The sequence below is a fragment of the Sapajus apella genome, unplaced genomic scaffold (genome assembly GCF_009761245.1).
Source record: "Sapajus apella isolate SASKATOON/1434 unplaced genomic scaffold, GSC_monkey_1.0 scaffold129, whole genome shotgun sequence".
Taxonomy (NCBI): domain Eukaryota; kingdom Metazoa; phylum Chordata; class Mammalia; order Primates; family Cebidae; genus Sapajus; species Sapajus apella.
Genome location: NW_022437069.1, coordinates 1,637,122 through 1,657,022, shown reverse-complemented (window position 1 = coordinate 1,657,022; position 19,901 = coordinate 1,637,122). Strand labels below are relative to the sequence as shown.

The 19,901-nt window shown below is 48.4% G+C and overlaps 1 protein-coding gene across 10 annotated transcripts in view; it reads right to left on the bottom strand.

The window, feature by feature from the left end:
- The window catches only part of NTRK3 (neurotrophic receptor tyrosine kinase 3), a 382,156-nt gene that overhangs the window by 254,028 nt on the left and 108,227 nt on the right, over positions 1–19,901 (bottom strand). For all 10 annotated transcript variants that reach the window (XM_032262482.1, XM_032262472.1, XM_032262475.1 and 7 more), the window contains 5 exons: positions 15,675–15,743; positions 5,178–5,335; positions 4,246–4,388; positions 3,676–3,817; positions 2,882–3,178 (listed from right to left, as the gene is read on the bottom strand). In XM_032262482.1, coding sequence (XP_032118373.1) covers positions 2,882–3,178; positions 3,676–3,817; positions 4,246–4,388; positions 5,178–5,335; positions 15,675–15,743 — 809 coding nt within the window. The remainder of the gene's footprint in view (positions 1–2,881; positions 3,179–3,675; positions 3,818–4,245; positions 4,389–5,177; positions 5,336–15,674; positions 15,744–19,901) is intronic.

Here is a 19,901-nt window from a genome sequence, read left to right as displayed (position 1 = left end):
TCATCTAGTGCTGACCTTGCACTAAACCCCATGATATGAGCCCAGGCCACCAGATGGGAGGGCCATCTGGGAGGGGCCACAGATGGGATCTTCACCTAAGTCTGTCCGATTTCAGGTCGCCTGTTCTTAACCTCCATGCTTAGCTGCCTGGAGGCAAAAGAGAAGCACACATGATGATCATGAGGCCTCCACACTCTCACATCAAAAGAGAAGAGCAAGAATCACAGACCAGCTTTACGTCTACACAGCCCAGCTTTTTACGTCTACACAGACCAGCTTTTTACGTCTACACAGCCCAGCTTTTTACGTCTATGCTTAGCTGGGGTGAGTTTGGTATAGAGCGTTATGATGCATCTCTGCCTACTCCCCCAGATAACTGACTCTCCTGAACGTTTAAGCATCTTGCCACTTGGCGTGACTGGCCCATCTTTTCCCTGTCACTGCCTTTTCATCACCCATTGGTTCCTTTCATCTGAAGACTCGTAACAAGCAAAACTTCCCACAGGGTGGCCCTAGCAGGGTGGAGATGGGTCTGAGGAAATGACCTCAGGTGAGGTGCTTTCTCTTTGAGCTTCTCTGTGACTCGATCCTCCCTCCCTCCTCCTGGGACAGATTCCCACCCAATTCCAAGGTAGGAGATTGCGAAGGAGGGAGTACCAGACTCACCGTGGGGGCTTGTTAAAACATAGCTGCTAGACCCTACCCTAGAATCTCTGATTCAGTAGAGGTGAGTGGAGCCTGAGAACTTGAGTTTTAACCCATTCTCAGGTGATGCGGATGCAGCTGGTCCATGGACCACACTTTTGAGAACCAGTGGCCTGAATGAGGAGCACTGATAACTGACTAGGGTGACAAGGGTACCCAGAGACTATCATCAGAAGGGGCTGCTGCATCTTGTGGGGGCACAGGAGGTATGTCGAGATACCTCCGAGGGCTGAGAGGATGCAAAGAACTGATTCCTCCTGAGATAAGGGAGAGAACGGGGAAGCTGTGTCCACCACATCATCCGACTGCTGCTACCACCCCGCACCTCTCAGGACACCTGGCAGAAGGAGCCCAGAGTGGCTCCTCCTCCCTCCTGAACATTCTAGGGTCTCCCCCTCTCTGGCATCCAGAAGCTTCCCTTTGGAAACAGAAACACTGTTTCAGAGTGCTTCATTCCCTCGCCAATATATAGACTTTCCTCTTTAAAAAAAGAATTTATTCTCTAATCACCGCAGAGGCAAGGCAAAGGTTCAGTCTTTTATGTCAACAAAACCTAGCCTGACCTTGTACACCTTAAGGGCAAAGTACCTGTGCTCAAAAAGCCTGTTTCCAACGTGCAGGCCAGGACTTGTCTACCTGCTGAAAGAGAGCCCAGTGTCCGACACAGGTGACAGGGCGATGGCTGCAGCAAACCACCTTGCCATGTATGTACCTATGCAACAATCCTACATGATCTGCACATGTACCCCAGAACCTAAAGTACAATTAAAAAAAGAGAGAGAGAGAGAGAGCGCCCAGTGTGGCCCAGGAGGGGAAGTGTCCTGGGGACTTTCACTGAGCATACTGGGGATGAGGTTGCAAGTTTCAGACCACAGGGGATTTCCAGGGCCTCAAACATCTGCACATTCTCAACCTCTCAGAAAAGATGGCTCCATCATCCCAGGACCTCAATGGCAAGAATTTAGCTTCACATACAGCCACATTCATCCAACTTCACTCTTGAGGCCTCCAGTTCGAGTTCCCTTTAAGGCCTCCCGGAGCTGCCACTCTGGTTATTTGTTGTAGACGGTGAAGTTGACTTCATAAAAACAGATGCTGCATCCTGCTAGCTCCTGCTGCCTCTTCCCTTTGTGTGTGTGTGTGTGTGTGTGTGTGTGTGTGTGTGTGTGTGCATGTGTGCCTGTGTTGTATCACTTTATACACTGTATCCCATTAGAACTTCTCATTCCTAGGAATTGAAGACAAGAGGTCTCCTACTCACTTCGCAAAACAAAGCACCAAGCTCAGCAAAGACACATGGCTTCATGGACAAAATGTATCACTTGTGGAACCCACCAAAAGATGCTACAATCACTTCCACTAAACTCTCTTGTTGTTTTTTTTCTCCTCCAACTTCAGGAAGATATGTAAAGCATCTTACCCTAAACAGAGAAAGACAGCATCACCTCCCAAAATCAAAATCAAGCAAAGTTCTTCAGTAATTTCCGTAATTTTTCCTAGCCCACTTGACATTAGCACGATCATAAGCTGAGGGCATCAGGTACGTCCCCTAGCAGCTCAGCATGGAACAAGAGAGGAATGAAGTCCCGGACCTGGGGGCCTAGATCCAAGTCAAGCCTTGAAACAGATCAGCAAGGAGAATGAGGCCCAGGTCACTCATCTGTTAAGTGTAGGGTTAAACTGGACACACTCTCAAGTCCTTTGCAATGGAAAGTCACGGAACCATCATCAGGTGTCAAACTCTGTGACATGCATTATATATCTTGGCTCATTTAAAAGTCATAGGAGCCGTATAATGATGACTATTTCATAGAAGAGGAAATCGATGCTTAGGAAAGCAAACTATCAGGCCCGGCGACTCCCCACAATTAAAGGGCTGGGTGAGAATTCCCTACCATTACAGTCTCTGCTTTCTCTGCTTTCACACAGCATGTCCTAATATGCACAACTGTTATTTCTAAGGGGTCTTGGTTTTTACCATAACAGCTATTGGAAAATGGAGACCTATCCTTTTTAGAGCAGATACGGACGATGGCTACACATGTTCCAGTGTGTGTTCGGCTGCCCATGACAAGCATGAGCACTGGGGCTGCTTCTCCCCTCAAGCTACCATGCCCCACGTCCTAAGCTTGTACAAAGAATCCATATACCCCCGAGCCAGCTACGCCACCCTCACCTGGAAAGGGCTCCTTGAGGAAGTGGCCATTGATGGTCTGGTTGGCCGTGCCCAGTGGGTTTTTGGCAATGAGGGTGTAGTTGCCATTGTTGTAGTGGGTGGGCTTGTTGAAGAGCAGACAGCCCTCGGAAATCTCTCCCTCCTGGTAGTATTCCACATGGATGATCTTGGACTCCCGCAGAGGCTGCCCGTTGTGCAGCCAATGCAGCGTCGGCGGCGGGTTACCACGCACCACGAACTCAATGCAGTGCTCCAGGCGCAGCTCAGGCTCCTCCAGGCTCACCACACGCGGGGGGTCTGTCAAGAAAGAAGCCAGCTCAATTCCAGGACACAGAGTCTCCTGTCTCCCACGGTAGCCTTCCAGCAACCAAAGTGGGGATCTCAGTTCTTCCCCACCCACTCTGAAAAGGCTGAGGGAAGCAGAGGCCCCACCACTACCCCAGCAGAGGGGAAGAGATGTCTTCATTCCAAGCTTCCTAGATCCACCTTAACTGGAGGGCTCCCTCTTGGGATCTCTTAGTGGTTTAATAAAAGACAGAATAGGCCAACGTAGAAGTGTCCTGCAGATGTGGTTGAGTTGGAGCCACACCATCTTCTGAGGGACAAGGGTGCTCTTTCTGGGGTTTTTACTCCAAGGACTTACCTGTCAGTCCTTCCCTACAAGAGTCCTTCTGCCCCTACAGGTAGACCAGCCCACTGCTCTAGCTCAGCCCTGGCAACACGTTGACCCCTCTCCAGCCTCCTGTACCAGTTCCCCTCACACACAGCCATCCCCCACAATAACATGCACTTACAGTAGACAGTGAGGGCGACACTGGCATTGCTCATGCCCACCACGTTCTCTGCAATACACGTCAGGGTGAAGCCATTGTCCTCACTCGTCACGTTCACCAGCGTCAAGTTGATGGCATGAACATTGGTCCAGTTCAGATTGGTCTGAAAACCCCAATAAAAGTATAACAATCACTCAAACAGCCTCTACAAGGATGGCTCCACTATCTAATCCACAAATACCTTTAGGAATCAAAAGGAAAGCTAAGCAGAAGGTGGAGGAGATCTTTGTGTGAAAGCACACCGACCACACGCCAGGCTCCTCACAGGAAATAGTTCAGGTCATCCTCCTATTAACCCTATGTGAACAGCAGTTCAGTACTATGCCCATTTTACAGAAGAGAAAACTAAGTGACAGAGAAGTTGAGTGGCATGTGCAAGAGCAAAATGGGTAGAAAATACCGCAGCTGCAGGTAACCCGAGGCTATGTGTTTCTTCCTATAGTAACAAGACCACGAATTTTCCCTCTTGTTCAAGACTACAGTGCGATCACTCCTGAGCCTCCTGATGGGGCCCAAGCCCAGGATGCCTACCTGGTGGGTGTTGATGGACTGCAGCCCAGTGACTATCCAGTCCACATCAGGAAGGGGTGATCCAGAGCCATTGCAAGTGATGACAGCATTGTCACCCTCTCGTACGGTCAGGTTGACGTGGCTCACGCTGATCTCAGGAAGGTCTGGGAGCCAGACAAAGTGCGTGAAAAGACAGGTAAACACTTACGACCCAAAGGAAGCTCTGTCCATGGGGTTGACGGTGGAACTTCTTGCCTTGCCCAGTAACGACTCTAACACAACCTGCTGGAGCTCTTGGAAGACCCACAGATCCAAGATGCTTTACATCACCTCCCCAGCAGACATCAGAACTCAGAATTGAAGCCTAGGCAGTAGCGCTCTCCCACCCTGCGGCGGGGGGTGGGGGCGGGGTGGGCAGCACTCAAGGAATGCATTTCTGGTAATTATGCTCAATGGCAACATTACACTTTGGGCTCTGGTTATCCAAATGTTTCAGACTCCAGTTGGAGAACTCGCTCAAAATTCAGATTTCTGGGACCCATCCCCAGACATTCTCGAAGTCTGTGGTTGGGCCCAGAAATCTGCTTTTCTGGAAACTCCTAAGAAGCTGCTGCCACAGGGAGTCCAGACACCACATTTTAAGATACACTCCTCTAGTTCTGGTTGACAGGTAGCTCACAGAGAGAAAGGGAATCTGATGTGATGGGGAGGAGTACACTGAACCCCTGTCTGCATTCCTGAAACCAGTCTTTCCATGGCTGATGCGCAAAGGGACAGGAATGACCAAGAAGGGAAATGGTGAGTCAGGAGGCCTGCACCCAACTGCAGAGTTCGAGGCTGGAAGGGCATTTTGAAAGGAAGCCTATGGCATCCCAAGGTAACATCCAGCACCATCTCTGGTGTCTGAGTGATGCCTCCCTGGAGCCAGCTGGGCCGAGCGGCCACTCACTCACCACACTGACTGATGTTCATGCGGAAGAGAGGAAGCTGGGAGCCATCAGCGTTAATGCAGTAGAGGTTCTGGCTGTTCAGCCTGGCCTCTCCCTGCTCCTGCCAGAGCTGCATCCAGCGGATGTCACAGCTGCAGTTGAAAAAGTTCTGCTCCAACCTCCTGTGGGCAAAGAGGGGAAGGGAACCTCTGAACGGAAGCTGGCCCAGGACCCTCCCAGGGCCATGAGGACAATGGGGACCCTACCTGTTCAGGCATTAAGGGGAGGAGGGATTTAGCAAGGTTGTAAAAGAAGTGGAAAAATCCTTAAGTTGTAGTTTGAAAACAATAAACTCATTTAAAAAAAAAGAAAAGAAATTCACCGCACTTAATGCACCTAAGAGATCCTTTTAAAGAAGTATCCACTTGAGATGCCCCTCTTGGCAAAACCTTCCAATGGCCTTCCGTCTCAGTGAAAATCGAAGTCAAAGCCCTAAATAATCTGCACCATTCTCCGTCATATCTCTGACCTCATCTTCCCTCACCCCCTCTCCTCCTCTTCAGCCACACTGACCTTGGTGTCTGCCAGTTCACCTGCTTGACTGGGTTATTCCTACCCCAGGACCTTTGCACTTGTTGTTGAAACTACTGCCAAGCTCTCACCCGACATACCTGCCAGGTTGGCTCTGTCTAACACTGCCCAGTCCCTTGCCGTGCTATATTTGTCTTTCTAGAATTTATCACCACTGGCATCACTTTAAATATTTATTTTTAATTAGTTTGTTTATCTGTCTCCCTGAATAAAAATTAAGCTCCATTGGGATCAGCGACATTGCCTGTTTTGTTCATTCCGTAACTTAGAACTGAGTCTGGCATATAAATTCTTGTTAAAGGACAGAGCGAGAGACTGACTGACTCTCCCTGGGAGAGTAGGTAGGTAGCTATTTCCAAGATATGCTCAAAGCCTATCCTGGGACCAGCTTTATTCTTTCATAAATTCAGTAAATTCTTAATAAGTACCTGCTCCTTAATTGGCCATGGGCTGAGTGCTGCTGACACAGAGATGACGAAGACAGTCCCTGTTCTCCAGGGGCACTCAGCCTGGTGAAGAAGAATGTCTGATGGGGGAAGAGTCACCTTCAAGGACCTCCTTCTCCACTGATTTTCCTTGTGACTTAAAGTAAGTCACCTCTCCTCTCAATGGCATTATTGAGGAGACGATGAACAGCATTAATCAATCCAAAACTCAGAGTAAAGAGAAGCGGATACATCCGAATGCCTGGATCATTAGACGAAACATGATACTCTTTCTGGACCATCAGGGAGATGAATCTGTTAGAACCCAGTGGGAGGGGCCCTTGGGTAAACTGCACTAAGACATAGGATAGTTTTGACAATTGGCAAACTCCGAAATACTTAAGCATGCGACAAAATTAATCAGCTTTCAGGAAAACATGAGGCTCCTGGTGGAAGGAATCGGCGCTTTCCAGTTACTAGGGCACCAGAGGCAGAATGTGCAAATACCCCTACACGGTACCATCCTTTTAGCGTAAAAGGACTCTCTCCACACGATACTGTCAGAAGGGTGAAGGAAAGGAACGAACCCTTACTGAGCATTTACTTCTTACCACAACCCTGGGAGATGGCCAGGGCTGCAGGGAGGGAGGGGCCCTCTCCGATGTTTGGAGGGGTTACGGCACATGCACAAGGTCCTTTAGCTGGTATGCAGCACAGCATAGCTTGAAACCTCCATGTGCTGGACCCCAAACCAACCTCCATGTGCTACACCTGCCACCCCGTCTGTCATGTGCTGGCATTCTGGGAGCATGGGAGAAGTAAAGAGGAGCCAGCTAGGAGACCTGACCTCAGGAGCTCACGTAGGCAAAGAGCAGGCTGTGGGGTGGCAGGGGTGGGGCGCGGGGTGGGGGTGAGGAGGAGGAGGTAACAAAGGCAAAGGGAAGCTGTAGGTGAGCTGTGACGACAGAAAAGAAAGGCTTAGCAGGACAGAGTATGTGTTGAGGAGCACTGGGAAACAAAGCTGGAAGGGTGAGTAGAAGCCAGGCAGCGGAGGACTTTCACTGCCACATTAGGAAATTTGGAACTCATTCAGAAGACAGGGGAAAACCGTTGAGGCCTCTATAAATGGAGAACAATGAGGACAAAGAAGGTCTGTAAAAAGAGAAATCCAACAGGAATGGACAGGATAAGCTGGGGAGGAGGAAGACTAGACACTGAGAAGCCAGCTGGGACGGGTTAGAAGCACAGGGCTGCCATGTACAGTTGTGCGGTTTGAGCATTTCTCAAAGTACTCAACCGAAGGGATAAACAGAGGCTAAAACCCAGTCTGCGCCCGCCTGGCCAGACCCAGCTGCAACCCTGACACCGGCTACGTGCACCCAGACAGGCATCTCTTCTAATTCACACGTAGGCACCACACTGACTGCCAGGGGCCGGGTCAACATTCTCAAACTTATGGTTTCAGAACCCATTTTCTCAAAAAAAATTCCCTACAAAGGACACAAACTGCCACGTGTGCACCTATGCAACAATCTTGCATGTTCTTCACATGTACCCCAAAACCTAAAATGCAATAAAATAAACGAAAAAAAAAGAAAAAAAAAAATTCCCGAGGGCCTCAAAGAGCCCTTGTTTATGTCAGACCTATCACTATTTACCAGATTAGAAATTAAAACATAGAAAGATGTGATGCTCCCCTGTAGGGGGGAAATAGGGGAGGGACAGCAGGGGGTGGGGAGTTAGGGAGAGAGAGCTTGGGGAGAAATGCCAGATGTAAGTGAAGGGGAGGAAGGCAGCAAACCACACTGCCACGTGTGTACCTATGCAACAATCTTGCATGTTCTTCATAGGTACCCCAAAACCTAAAATGCAATAAAAAAAAAAGATGTACGGCTCCAGGATACATGAGCACCAACTCTATCCGTCTTCAGGGCAATGATGTCATCACATCGTGTGGCCTCTGGAAAACTAGCATATGCTCATGAGAGAATGAGAGTGAAAATGCCTAATAATGGCTTAGTGTTACCATGAAAATAGATTTCACTTAGTGTGGCGATTCCTCAAGGACCTAGAAATAGAAATTCCATTTGACCCAGCAATCCCATTACTGGGTATATATCCAAAGGATTACAAATCGTTCTACTGTAAGGACACGTGCACACGAATGTTCATTGCAGCACTGTTTACAATAGCAAAGACCTGGAACCAACCCAAATGCCCATCGACGATAGACTGGACAGGGAAAATGTGGCACATATACACCATGGAATATTATGCAGCCATCAAAAACGATGAGTTTGGGTCCTTTGTAGGGACATGGATGAACCTGGAAACCATCATTCTCAGCAAACTGACAGAAGAGCAGAAGATCAAACACCGCATGTTCTCACTCATAGGTGGGTGTTGAACAATGAGAACACATGGACACAGGGAGGGGAGCACTACACACTGGGGTCTGTTGGGGGGAAATAGGGGAGGGACGGTGGGGGGTGGGGAGTTGGGGAGAGATAGCAAGGGGAGAAATGCCAGATGTAGGTGATGGGGAGGAAGGCAGCAAATCACACTGCCACATGTGTACCTATGCAACAATCTTGCATGTTCTTCACATGTACCCCAAAACCTAAAATGCAATAAAATAAATAAATGGGAAAAAAAAGGTCTTAGGACCCCCAGGGCACCCTGGGCCACCACTTGAGAACTGCCAGATAGTTAACATGGCCCCTAGAGTGGAGTGGTAAAAACTAGAGAGAGGGAAGAGAAGACCCAGTAGGCATCACAAGGAAGGCAAGATGGCATGTGGTACTTTGCAGGGGGTAAAAGAAGAGGAAGAAGGGAAAGATGACTCCAAGATTTTAAGCTCCAAGAAACAGGAAATCAATGGCAGGGAGAACTGTCTTTGGCTGAAACCAGAAGACGAGGAACCCGTGGAAAGGGAGAGAGGACACATTAGGAATGAGGTTGGTAGAAGGGTGAGGCTGGGGAGGCAGAGATCAAGGTCCCAGCAGGGGAAAGGGAAGGATAAGGTCGAGAAGCCTCGGAGGTGTTGCGTTGGGCTTATGTCAAGATGCCTGTGCGGCTGGACATGAGACAGAGAAAGGCAAAAAGGCAGATGAGAAAAGGAGAGGGAAGTAACAGACATTATGGGATCATAATATTAGCATCACACGTGCTGTAGGGCCAACACTAGACTGCATGCCCTCCAAGTGTTACTTCACTTAACCCTCATGACAAGGAGAGCACAAAGTCAGCTGAGCTGCCCAGGGTGGGCAGGAAAGAGAGGCCGGAGGAGGCGGAGTGGTGTGGGCTGCAAGGAGAGGCCTGGCCGCCTGCTGGCATGACAACGAGGGTCCAGATGCTTGAATATATGCTAACTGAACCAGGTCAGCCTGGTTTTTCCCAGCTGCTCACTTGCCAAGATGCAGGCATTCATTATTAAGTAGGTGTAAAAATACAAATTATCCACCTGGGTGGAAAAGACTAGACAGGCCAGGGGCTTGGCTGTGTCGCCGCAAGCCACACGGCGCTTGATGTGGGGCGGCCGCCTGTTGGGTCCCTGCACTGCTGCACATCCCCGCGTCTCGTGGCCCCCCAAAGGCAGACAGCATCAGAATGTCCTGAGGCTGGCAGGGCAATGAGGGGAGATGTGTGGGCTGTGCCAAGGATGCTGCCAGGCACAGGCTTTGTAGAAACGTTCTGCTTCCTTCCATGCGTCCTCCCACAGGGCCCTGCTCACAGGACCTGGCCGGCAGCTGGGTTGCACCGTGAAACCTGGTCCTTTGTTCCAACTGAGTTTCTGGGAAATGGCAAAAGAACTGTGGGTTGCTTCCCCATCCCTCTGGACTTTGCTCCTGGAGAGCAGGACACACACACAGCAGAAAGCATTTTGAACCTTGAAACAATGGCACCCTAGACAGCCCGCTGGGCAAATCCACAGTCGTCTTTACATCTGGACGAGAGACGGTTCAAATGGTGAGGTGGGCAAGAAGCAAAGGCCGGCACATCCTAAGTCTAAATGATGCTGTCCGTCCTGTGTCCCTCCTCCCATTCAGCCAGATCTCAAGCAGGGGAAGACTTCGGCCAGGGCTTTGGGGGCAGTTCTGTGGAACCTAAAGCATGGCTTTCCACGCTTCATGAATAATGCAGGCCGCCCCATGAATAATACAGCAGCAGCTCCTGCTGCAAGGCAAAGCTTCCCAACACTCAGCCCTCGCCCCAAGACGGCCTGGGGCCTAATTGCAGGGCCCTGAGGGCTCCCCGTAGATTAACTCAGCCCCATCTGAGCTCGTGGGGACAGGCACTTTGCAGTACAGCCAAGGCCACCACGGGGTGTTTAGGAAACACTGATTCCCTCCAGTCATCACTCTGGTGGTTTTCTTCTTCCCTGCGCAGCATCAGCACTGCCAGTGGCAGTCCTGGGGCCAGGCAGTGGAAAATGAGGAGGGGACCCACATCAGCCAGGGGAGCCCTCCTGTCACCGAGTCAAGGATCCCCAAAGGACAGGCCTCCCTGAGACAACAGTCAAATGGTTAAAAAAAAAAAAAAAAAAAGGCACACAAACCAAAGATCTGAGTTGGGCCAGCTGTGTCATTTCAAGCAAATATACCGGGTTGAGTTGTGTCCTTCGAAAAGATATATCCAGGCCGGGCGCGGTGGCTCAAGCCTGTAATCCCAGCACTTTGGGAGGCCGAGGCGGGTGGATCACGAGGTCAAGAGATCGAGACCATCCTGGTCAACATGGTGAAACCCCGTCTCTACTAAAAATACAAAACATTAGCTGGGCATGGTGGCGCGTGCCTGTAATCCCAGCTACTCAGGAGGCTGAGGCAGGAGAATTGCCTGAACCCGGGAGGCGGAGGTTGCGGTGAGCCGAGATCGCGCCATTGCACTCCAGCCTGGGTAACAAGAGCGAAACTCCGTCTCAGAAAAAAAAAAAAAAAAAAAAAAGAAAAGATATATCCAAGTCCAGCCCCTACCACCTGTGAATGTGACCTAATCAGGAAACAGAGTCTTGGCAGATGTAATCAAGTTAAGGATCACTCTCGATTTCAGGTGGGCCTTAAATCCAAAGACCGGTATCCTTAAAAAAGAAAGAAATGCTGGATGCACTTAAAAAGGAAAGGAATGATGGGTGTGGTGACCCACGTCTGTAATCCCAGCATTTTGGGGGGCCAAGGCAGGGGATCACTTGAGGCCAGGTGTTCGAGATCAGCCTAGCTAGCATGGTGAAACACCACATCTACTAAAAATACAAAAAAAAAAAAAATTAGCCAGACCTGATGGTGCACGCCTGTAATCCCAGCTAGTTGGGAGGCTGAGGCAGGAGAATCACTTGGACCTAGGAGGCAGAGGTTGCAGTGAGTCGAGATCACGCCACTGCATTCCAGCCTGGGCTACAGAGCAAGACTCTGTCTCAAAAATACAAAATGAAATAGAAAAAGAAAGAAGCAGGAGAGTAAAGACAAAGAGACGGGAGGATGGCAGGCAGGTGAGATGGAGGCATAGGCTGAAGTGATGTTGCCACAAGCGAAGGAACGCCAGGAGCCACCAGAAGCTGGAAGAGGCAAGGACCGGTTCTCCTGCAGCGCCTTCGAAGGGAGCATGGCCCTGCCAACTCCCCGATTTTAAACGTCTGGCCTCCAGAACAGCCAAACAATAATGTTGTGTTGTTTTAAGCCAGCAAGTGTGTGGTAATTTGCTAAGGTAACCTAGTAAACTAATACAGCAAATACCTTAACTCTCTAAGGTTCTCTTTTAACACCAGTAAAATGAGGATCATCATGCTCAACCTTCCTTCTTCACTGTCATGAGGAGGATTCATGATAATATCTGTTAGCATAATTTGGGAACAAAAAAAGCTATTAAGAGGCCAGAAATGATCACGATAGTAATACTGTAAGATTATTGTTTAGTGGCATCTCCAACAGCTGTGGAAAGTCGTCGCACCCAAGACTGGGAAGACAAATGCATCAGGACCAGCCCAAGCCCATCCTCGCTACTGAGTTAATATTTTACCAAGTCGATTAAATCTGCAAATGATAGCAGAGGTAATTATCACTTTCTTTGAAAAGAAAATGAAATACTCCAATCTATTTTAATCATGTCTGCTCCATGCATGCAGGGAATTAAGACAAGGCTGTTCAGGATACATGAAGGGTCCTCGGGGCACTGCTGGAGCGTTTCTGTGCCGTGGGTCTACTCTGGGACCTCTGGGACCTCTTGCCATTGCCTAAATTGTATCTTGAGATTCAGAATCTAAGCTTCTTTTCTTCCTAATTCATTCTTTATCTCTAAGACAATCTCTCTGATTCTTGCGCGGATTTTTGGACAGACAGCTCTAATTTTCTCTGTAAGGGAAAAAAGAATCATCTTGCCATAACCAGAAACTTCTGAGAGCACTGCACAACACCACATCAAATTTTTCCAACCTGTGCCACTGAAACTGTGCTGGCCACTCCAAGGCAAATCGTGGAAGATGCTTCTAACTCGCTCCATAAGAGGCACATCCCCTAGACTCAGGAACAGCAAAGATCCAGGGGCTTGGCCAAGACCATCTCCCTCATCCCACAAAAACAAATGAGAGGAGATAGAGGAAGGATCTTGGTGCATTTTAGGAACTCTGAGACAGTAACATGTTTGCTTTTTTTCCTTTGATTCCATGCAAGGAACCTGGCATCTTGAGAGAGGCTTCTGGAAGCTGAGCATGTTGCCTGAGCATGTAGGTGTACGCCTGAGTCAGGGAAGAGAAAGAGCACAGTCTTTGGAAACAGCAGATCGGGTAGTGATAATACTAAAAATCGTAACACTCATTCCCAGATGTACCACTTACTGGCCATGTGATCTTGAACTAGCAGTTGAACTTGGCCAAGCCTCAAATCCCTCATTTGTAACACTGGTTATACTGATAACTCCCTGTGAAGTTGTTCCAAGGATTAGACAGAACCTCACACATGTTAGGTGCTCAAGATGTGCCTCTTCCTTCTCCTTCTGTCCTACTGGAAAGGTCATGGACACTTAGCCCTTCCATTCTTACAGCAAAGGTCCTCTGCTTGGGGAGGGGCTGGTTTGGGTACAGCAGAGGTCCTTAGTGACAGAAAGAAACATACTAAGGAATTGCTACACGCCCTCTTCCCCTTCTGTCCCTGCAGAGGGTCACTCAAAGCCTCACACTTCTGGCCTGTGGCTTTCCTGGCTCCACAACACACTGAGCCCTTTCTCCTCGAGGACCAAAATTCTTTCTTCCTGGAAATACCCAACCCATCCCCACGCCCCAGCCCACAGGCTCCATTGAGCAGACCCTGGCAGTCTAGATGGCTCATGGCAGATGGTGCCATGTGGACTAATCAGGAAGTCAGACAAGAAAATACTACCCTTTCTTGCATTTGCCAGGAACTGGGATTGTTTGGATTTTAATCATAGCCTCAGCTAAGAGCCAACACAGGGCCCCTCCAGCCAAAAGATAAATTTTCCTCTCTCAAGATTCAATTCTTCCTCAAAAAATAGACCCCTACCAGGGTAATTGCTCCTTAGAGAGGGGGCTTCTTTATTCTCCAGTATAATCTTTACTTAGTTAACAATATGACAGAAATAAAATACTCAGTGGACACCGTGGCACTCACACACTAACTCACACTGGAGGGAACGTCTTCATTTCCCCATAAGTCACATCTAGCTCACTGGTACATTGATCCCAAGCAAAGATGAATGCAGAATCCCATGATCCTCTAAGAGAAATCTGACATTTTCTTTAAACATATATCCACAGAACAACTGTTTCTAAAACTCCACGAAACAGGTCACCAGGGCAGCAGCACATCATGATTTCACATCCAATAATTTTTTTAGAAAGAGCACTGAACATTTTCTCAATAATTCAGCCAACAGCTGACCCTTGATGTCCCCTGGAGAGACGCCATCCCTGGCCTCCTGAAGATGGAAGGGCTAGGGGTTCCAGAATAATTAAATGCAAGACACCCAAGAAAGAGATCCCTCAAGAACCTCAGTCAGTTCTAGGGTAACTTAAGAAAAACCGCCATCATGTGCTTTTTGAAAATTATGGTAGAATAGATCCTAGTGTTAGAAACAGACTGAAAACACTGGGTGATGGTTGAGCACAGTGGTCAAGGCTTTGGGTCCACACACTGCCACTATTCCGTGAGTGACTTTAAACAGGATACTTAACCTTGCTAAGTATCTCAGTGTCCTCCAAAGTGAAGTGAGAGTAATAATTCCTACCTTATGGAATTGCCATAAGGATTAAAGGAAATAAAGGATACAACTTAATAGATTGCTTGGCACCATGCCTGGCGCAGAGAAAGAACTCAGAAATCAGTGCTCATAGTAAATCGTAGCCATGTTAATTTATCTTTTCCACCTACAGTACACAAGGTCATCATGGGGTGATAGGCTACTAAGATGCTTGATGAAGGCATCAAGAGTTGGGTCAGTGAAGGTAAGGTTTTGACTCTGATGAACTCAGGTCTTGCTCGGTGAAGGGAGAGCAGGCTGAAAGACCAGCAGCACAGGCAGAGGTCCAAGGTCATTGCCTCTTGCTAAAGAGAGTAAAGCAATCCGCATTCAGTGAATTTGGATCTGCGTCACCAATAAGAGGGAACACATGAGTGGTGCCTCTGGAACCCTGACCCCCTAACTTGATCCATGCCTCAATTCCTTTCAATTTATTCCTTGATTTATACCCTCAACATAATATGATGTCCTTCATGCACAGAGATGACCCCGATGACTCACTCATCAACATGAGTTATTTTTTTCCAGCAGTGGTCACGAATGTTCACTCATCCATCCTACATTTGTTTGTGCAGAATGGTTGGCTGGAATAAGAGTGCCCTGATCAGCCTTGGACCACAGCAAGACTAAGCAGTCCACAAGCAGATTGAAAAAAACATATAACGCCTCCCCCTACCCCTTGGCATGCCTATACTCAAGCCAAATAAGCTGAAGAAGATTATGAGCAGTGAAAACGCATGTAATTTGAAGTCAGAAGGTATGGGTTCAAGTCCCAGCTTGGCCAGTCCCTAGAAATGCAGTCTTAGCTGAGTCTCACATGTCTTTCTAGGGCTCAGAATCCTCACCCATAAAATGCAGAGAATAATAATATCTACCTCTTATGACTCTTATGATGATAAATCTAAGGTTATATAAATGAAAACATGCCTAATAGTCATAAGAATGTTATCATAAATTGATATTCTACATTATGAATATTAATACGATTATAACTAATTACCTACCAATCACAAAACTAAGTCCTAATAAAAGAAGAGGCTCTTGTCTTCTGAAATAGGTTGTGCCCAGAAAGAGCATCAGAAGTCAAGCAATGGGGTTAATTGCTCTCACTGAACATGGTACACTGCATGTCATGCAACCCAAGTAGGCTCTTCAGGTATATGTGGGCTCAGCCTTCAGGTAGTTCCACTGCTTGCCACTTGTCCCCATCCACCCATTACCAGCGTTTCAGTACCTGGACAGTTTTCAAAACCAAACTTACAATTCCCGAAGACTCAGCGTCTGGAAGAGCTGCCACGAGAGTGTGGTGAGCCGGTTACTTGACAGGTTTCTGCAAGATCGACAAATAAAGGGAAACCTTTAAAACAAATCTGGCACAAAGCATGCCGTAGGTAGCAAGCTTAGTTCATTTCACTGGAGCCTGGCTTTGTTTTCCTTCTTCTTCTTCATTCTGCTAGGCTCATCCTACATCTGCTAATAGTTGAGGCCATAGATCAGGTTTGGAAAGGCTTTTGAGGGCTTTTAAAGGGCACAATTTTACAAATAAAGGAAACCATTAAATTCTCACGGTCATTCTCCCATATCCCCTCCCCACAATAAAAATTGACAGAGCCTTTATGTGGCAATCCTTCTGTAACAGGACAGGGAGTTCTCAGGGTAGATAAGCCCACTAGCATTCTTAACATGATACACGTGGAAAAACTCTGCAGGTCAGCTACAATTCCTTTTAGCCAGTGTCTCTCCCAGCGAACATGCCCACCAATGATCAAGACATCAGCCTTTTGTTCACACGTCTGTTCTCCTCCTAATGGCTATTTAATTGTTCTCATTAGGATGTACAGGGGAAAGGAGCAGCCATTAGTCTTCTGGATAAAAGGAGAAACACACCCACGGTTATTACTTTGCCAGGCTCAACAAACAACTTTTGATGTGATAACAGCTCTTAAAGGTAGCAGTTAGACACAGCTAGAATTGAAGTGGCAACCCAGGAACAATGTACTTATCTACTGACGGGAACAAACGGCAGTGCTGATTCCATTTAGGTAAATATCTATCCACACAAACACGACGTGTGTATACTTGCGTCTATTAAACATGTAGGTACTAAATGCAAACACAGACTCTTGTTTATACACACACATAGGCTTACCCATACACCTATATTTAGATGACTTCTACGACAAATATTTATCGAGACTACACTGAGGAATGAGGGAGTTGACCATTGAGGGGGAAGGCAAGTTCCCTCTGGAATCTTATATTCAAGTTACAAATGAATAAGCAGAAGGAAGACTATCAGCACTGTGATTATGTAAGTCACTGATACAGAAGCGAGGATACATGTATTACTGTGATTATGTAAATAACTGATACAGAGAGAGGTGCCTTCTGCGAAGGTAGCATCGGGCCTCAGACAAGAAGAAGAAAGAGCTGAGTGCCACAACAGGAGTGTCTGAGGGAGTGGAAGTACCAAGTGTCAAGGCCTGGGAAAACCAGGGGACCAGGAAGGAAGCCAGTCAGAAAGGAAGGAGTGAGCAGTGCTTTGGGATAAGTGGGAGAAGGATTCACGCCACACTTGCTGGCCACGGGGAGGAGTTTGGATATGATTTTAAAGAGTGGTGGGAAGGCATTGGATGGTTTTCAGCAGGGAAGTGACATAATCTAATTAACATTTTTAAAAATAGAAGGCCAAGACTGGAAGTTGGCAGGCCAGTTAAAAGGCTGCTTCAGTCTTCCAACCAAGAGAAGGGAGTGGAAATAATTGAGTGGATGGATTCAAGATAGATGCTACAGGTGGAGCTGCCAGACTCCCTACTTGACTGGATTTTGTAGAAGAGAGAAAAAGAACTGAATGGCCATGTGAATGGTGACGTCATTGAGTAGAACCAGGAAGCCGGCCAAAGGATCACCGGAGGCGATGGGATAGAGACCCTCCCCTTTGCAGACATTAAGTTTGAGACGCTGTTAGCTATCCAAAAAGAGATGTCAAATAGCCTGCTGTGTTCATGGGTCTAGAGCTCAAGGGAGAGGTTAAGGCTGGGTGAGATTACATAGGGAGAGAATCCACCCAGTTCATAACAGGACCAGACATTCAAATACAAGATCAAACAAAGGGACATGGCTTCCCCTTCTCACTGGATGCAGCCCTCACTGGTGAGGTGGTTTTGTTCTACTCTGGCCTGAACTGGCTGGGTCCCTGTGACGGCCCGTTACTGTGCAGGGGAAGCAGCCTCCTGCTGAGGGTGCAGGGGGCTGGTGGAGAAGGGAAAGAAACATAGGTAGTTTCCCAGGTTTACTGTTCTGCTATCTCCCTATACCCAGCACTCTCCCCGTTCAGAGTTTTCAAGCCTCTGGATAGTCCCCACAGCCCTACACTGTCACCAAACCTCCTCTCTGCAAGGCTGAGACCTCTGGTATGACAGCACACGCTCACTAAAAGCCTCATACCTAAGCCATCCATCATGCTCAGCTTCACAAAACCCCCAATGACTATACATCTTATTCCTACAGAATTGTTCCCCCCACGGATCAGAAAGAAAGGGCCAAGAAAAGAACCGCAGTGAGGACCACCTGAGGACACGAGGTGGGGCAAAGCCTTATGCACAGCCCATCTCCTGCTCAGAAGGGTGGAGCCAGAGACCAGACACACACTCCCACCAAGTCAATGACCCTACCCTAGCTATTAGACCAGGAGCTCGAACTTGGGGTTCAGGACAACAGGCATTGGTACCGCTCTGAGTCTCCACTGCCATTTGCCTTTATGATGTTTCCTTAAATCTAAGTGTTTGATTCATCTAGGTAGAAATCTTCTGTCTTGCTATTTTGCCTGGCTCACTCTATGCACCATGCATTACATGCAGCAGCAAAAGCTGGACAAGCCCCCAACTTTCAAATCCACGAGGTAACCCCTGCAGCACTTTGGGAAGATATCGGTCCCTTGCCTTTAGCTCCCTACTCCTCTCCAGTGCTTCCCTGAACAAAACCCATGGTTCGAAGCTGAGCAGCTGCATCCAATGGGCAGTCAGCAGCCAGAAACCCCACTCTCTTTGAGCCCTGGAGAGCATGCCCCTGGTAAGGGCAAAAGCAACTGGTGGGAACTGGCAGGCCGGGAGACTGAAGCAGTTCAGGTGAAATGGGCAGCCCTGCCCATCTCCAATGGAGGAGCAGGCAGGGAGCCTGCCAGGTGTTCGGGGGAACCCGAGGCAGAGAGCAGGTTGCCAGCAATGTCCTCTCACAAAGGTCATGCTTTGCTACATTAGGCAGAAATGTCAAAAGAAAATTGGATTCTGAAAGAAAGAAAATAACAGACACTCTGGGCAAATAAGGAATAAGAAATAGTATTATTGCCTTATTACAAGTTGGAGGAGGGAGGGGTCCTGGGACACCTGTGAAGGGGGAAGTGGGCTTTGGCTCTCCCAGGGCTGTCTTGGCTTCATCTCCCCCTTGCCCCTCCCCTACCCATCAAGCCCCCACCTGGATTCCTCCCCATCTTTGGATGGAGCGGGCTGAAGCACACATGTGCTCTGCCCATAGGCACATACAACCCAGTGCCTGTTTGCAGAGCCTGGAAACTGTATTGCACAAGTCCAGGGAGGAGCGCAGGGTGCACAGCCCTTGCAACTGTACCCGATGCCCTGCCAGACACACAGCAGAAGCACCAAGCCCCAGAAACAAACTTATACAAAAAAGACAAGAAGGCAACCATATACAGAAGGCAAACCACACACATCACGAAGCAAGCAGAGCATGCCTCTGGCCAGCCTGCCCTCACCGGCATTGATGAATTCTCGTGTAAATAAAGAAGCTTTCGCACGAATTGCCACCCACTTGGAACTCACTGCCCCTGATTTTTTCTTCTAACTGGGGCCTCACCTGTATGCACCTGCCATCAGTTATTGATGAGCTGGTTACCCTGCTCATCAGACAAGAATTTAATTAAGAACCATCCTGCCTCTGAGCCCCACAGCAGCCTTTTCCCTGGGCATCCTCCCTAACAGATCCATTATCATCTGTCTCCGACTTTTGCTTGGGTCAATGGCCAGTTTCCAAGCCACCTGACCATTGAATTAATTTGGTGAGCAAGATTTTATGAGATGATGCATTAAATCCATTCCCAAAATCAAGTTCCGTGACACTGCCCCTTCTATCTCTCGCCTGGGACTTCCAAACAAAGCCATTAATTTTGTGCTGCACAACTGGCCCTCTCACAGACCAGACTCTGGGGTCCAGAGGTAATAAACGATGATGATGTGGCTACTGGGTGCTCCGGGAACAAGGAGCCAGACACACAGATGGCTGGACCCTGGGCCCTGAGGAGCAACAGGGCTGAGATGTCACCTCTGGCATTAACCCCATGAAGAACAGGGGTCCTCCCAGGCAACCCCTCCTCTGACCAGTAGAAATGTCGGCACAGTAAGCAGTGCTAAGACCTTCCTAATGGTGGCACCCAACCACGGCAGGCATGGAGCCCACGAATGGGGAGGATTTC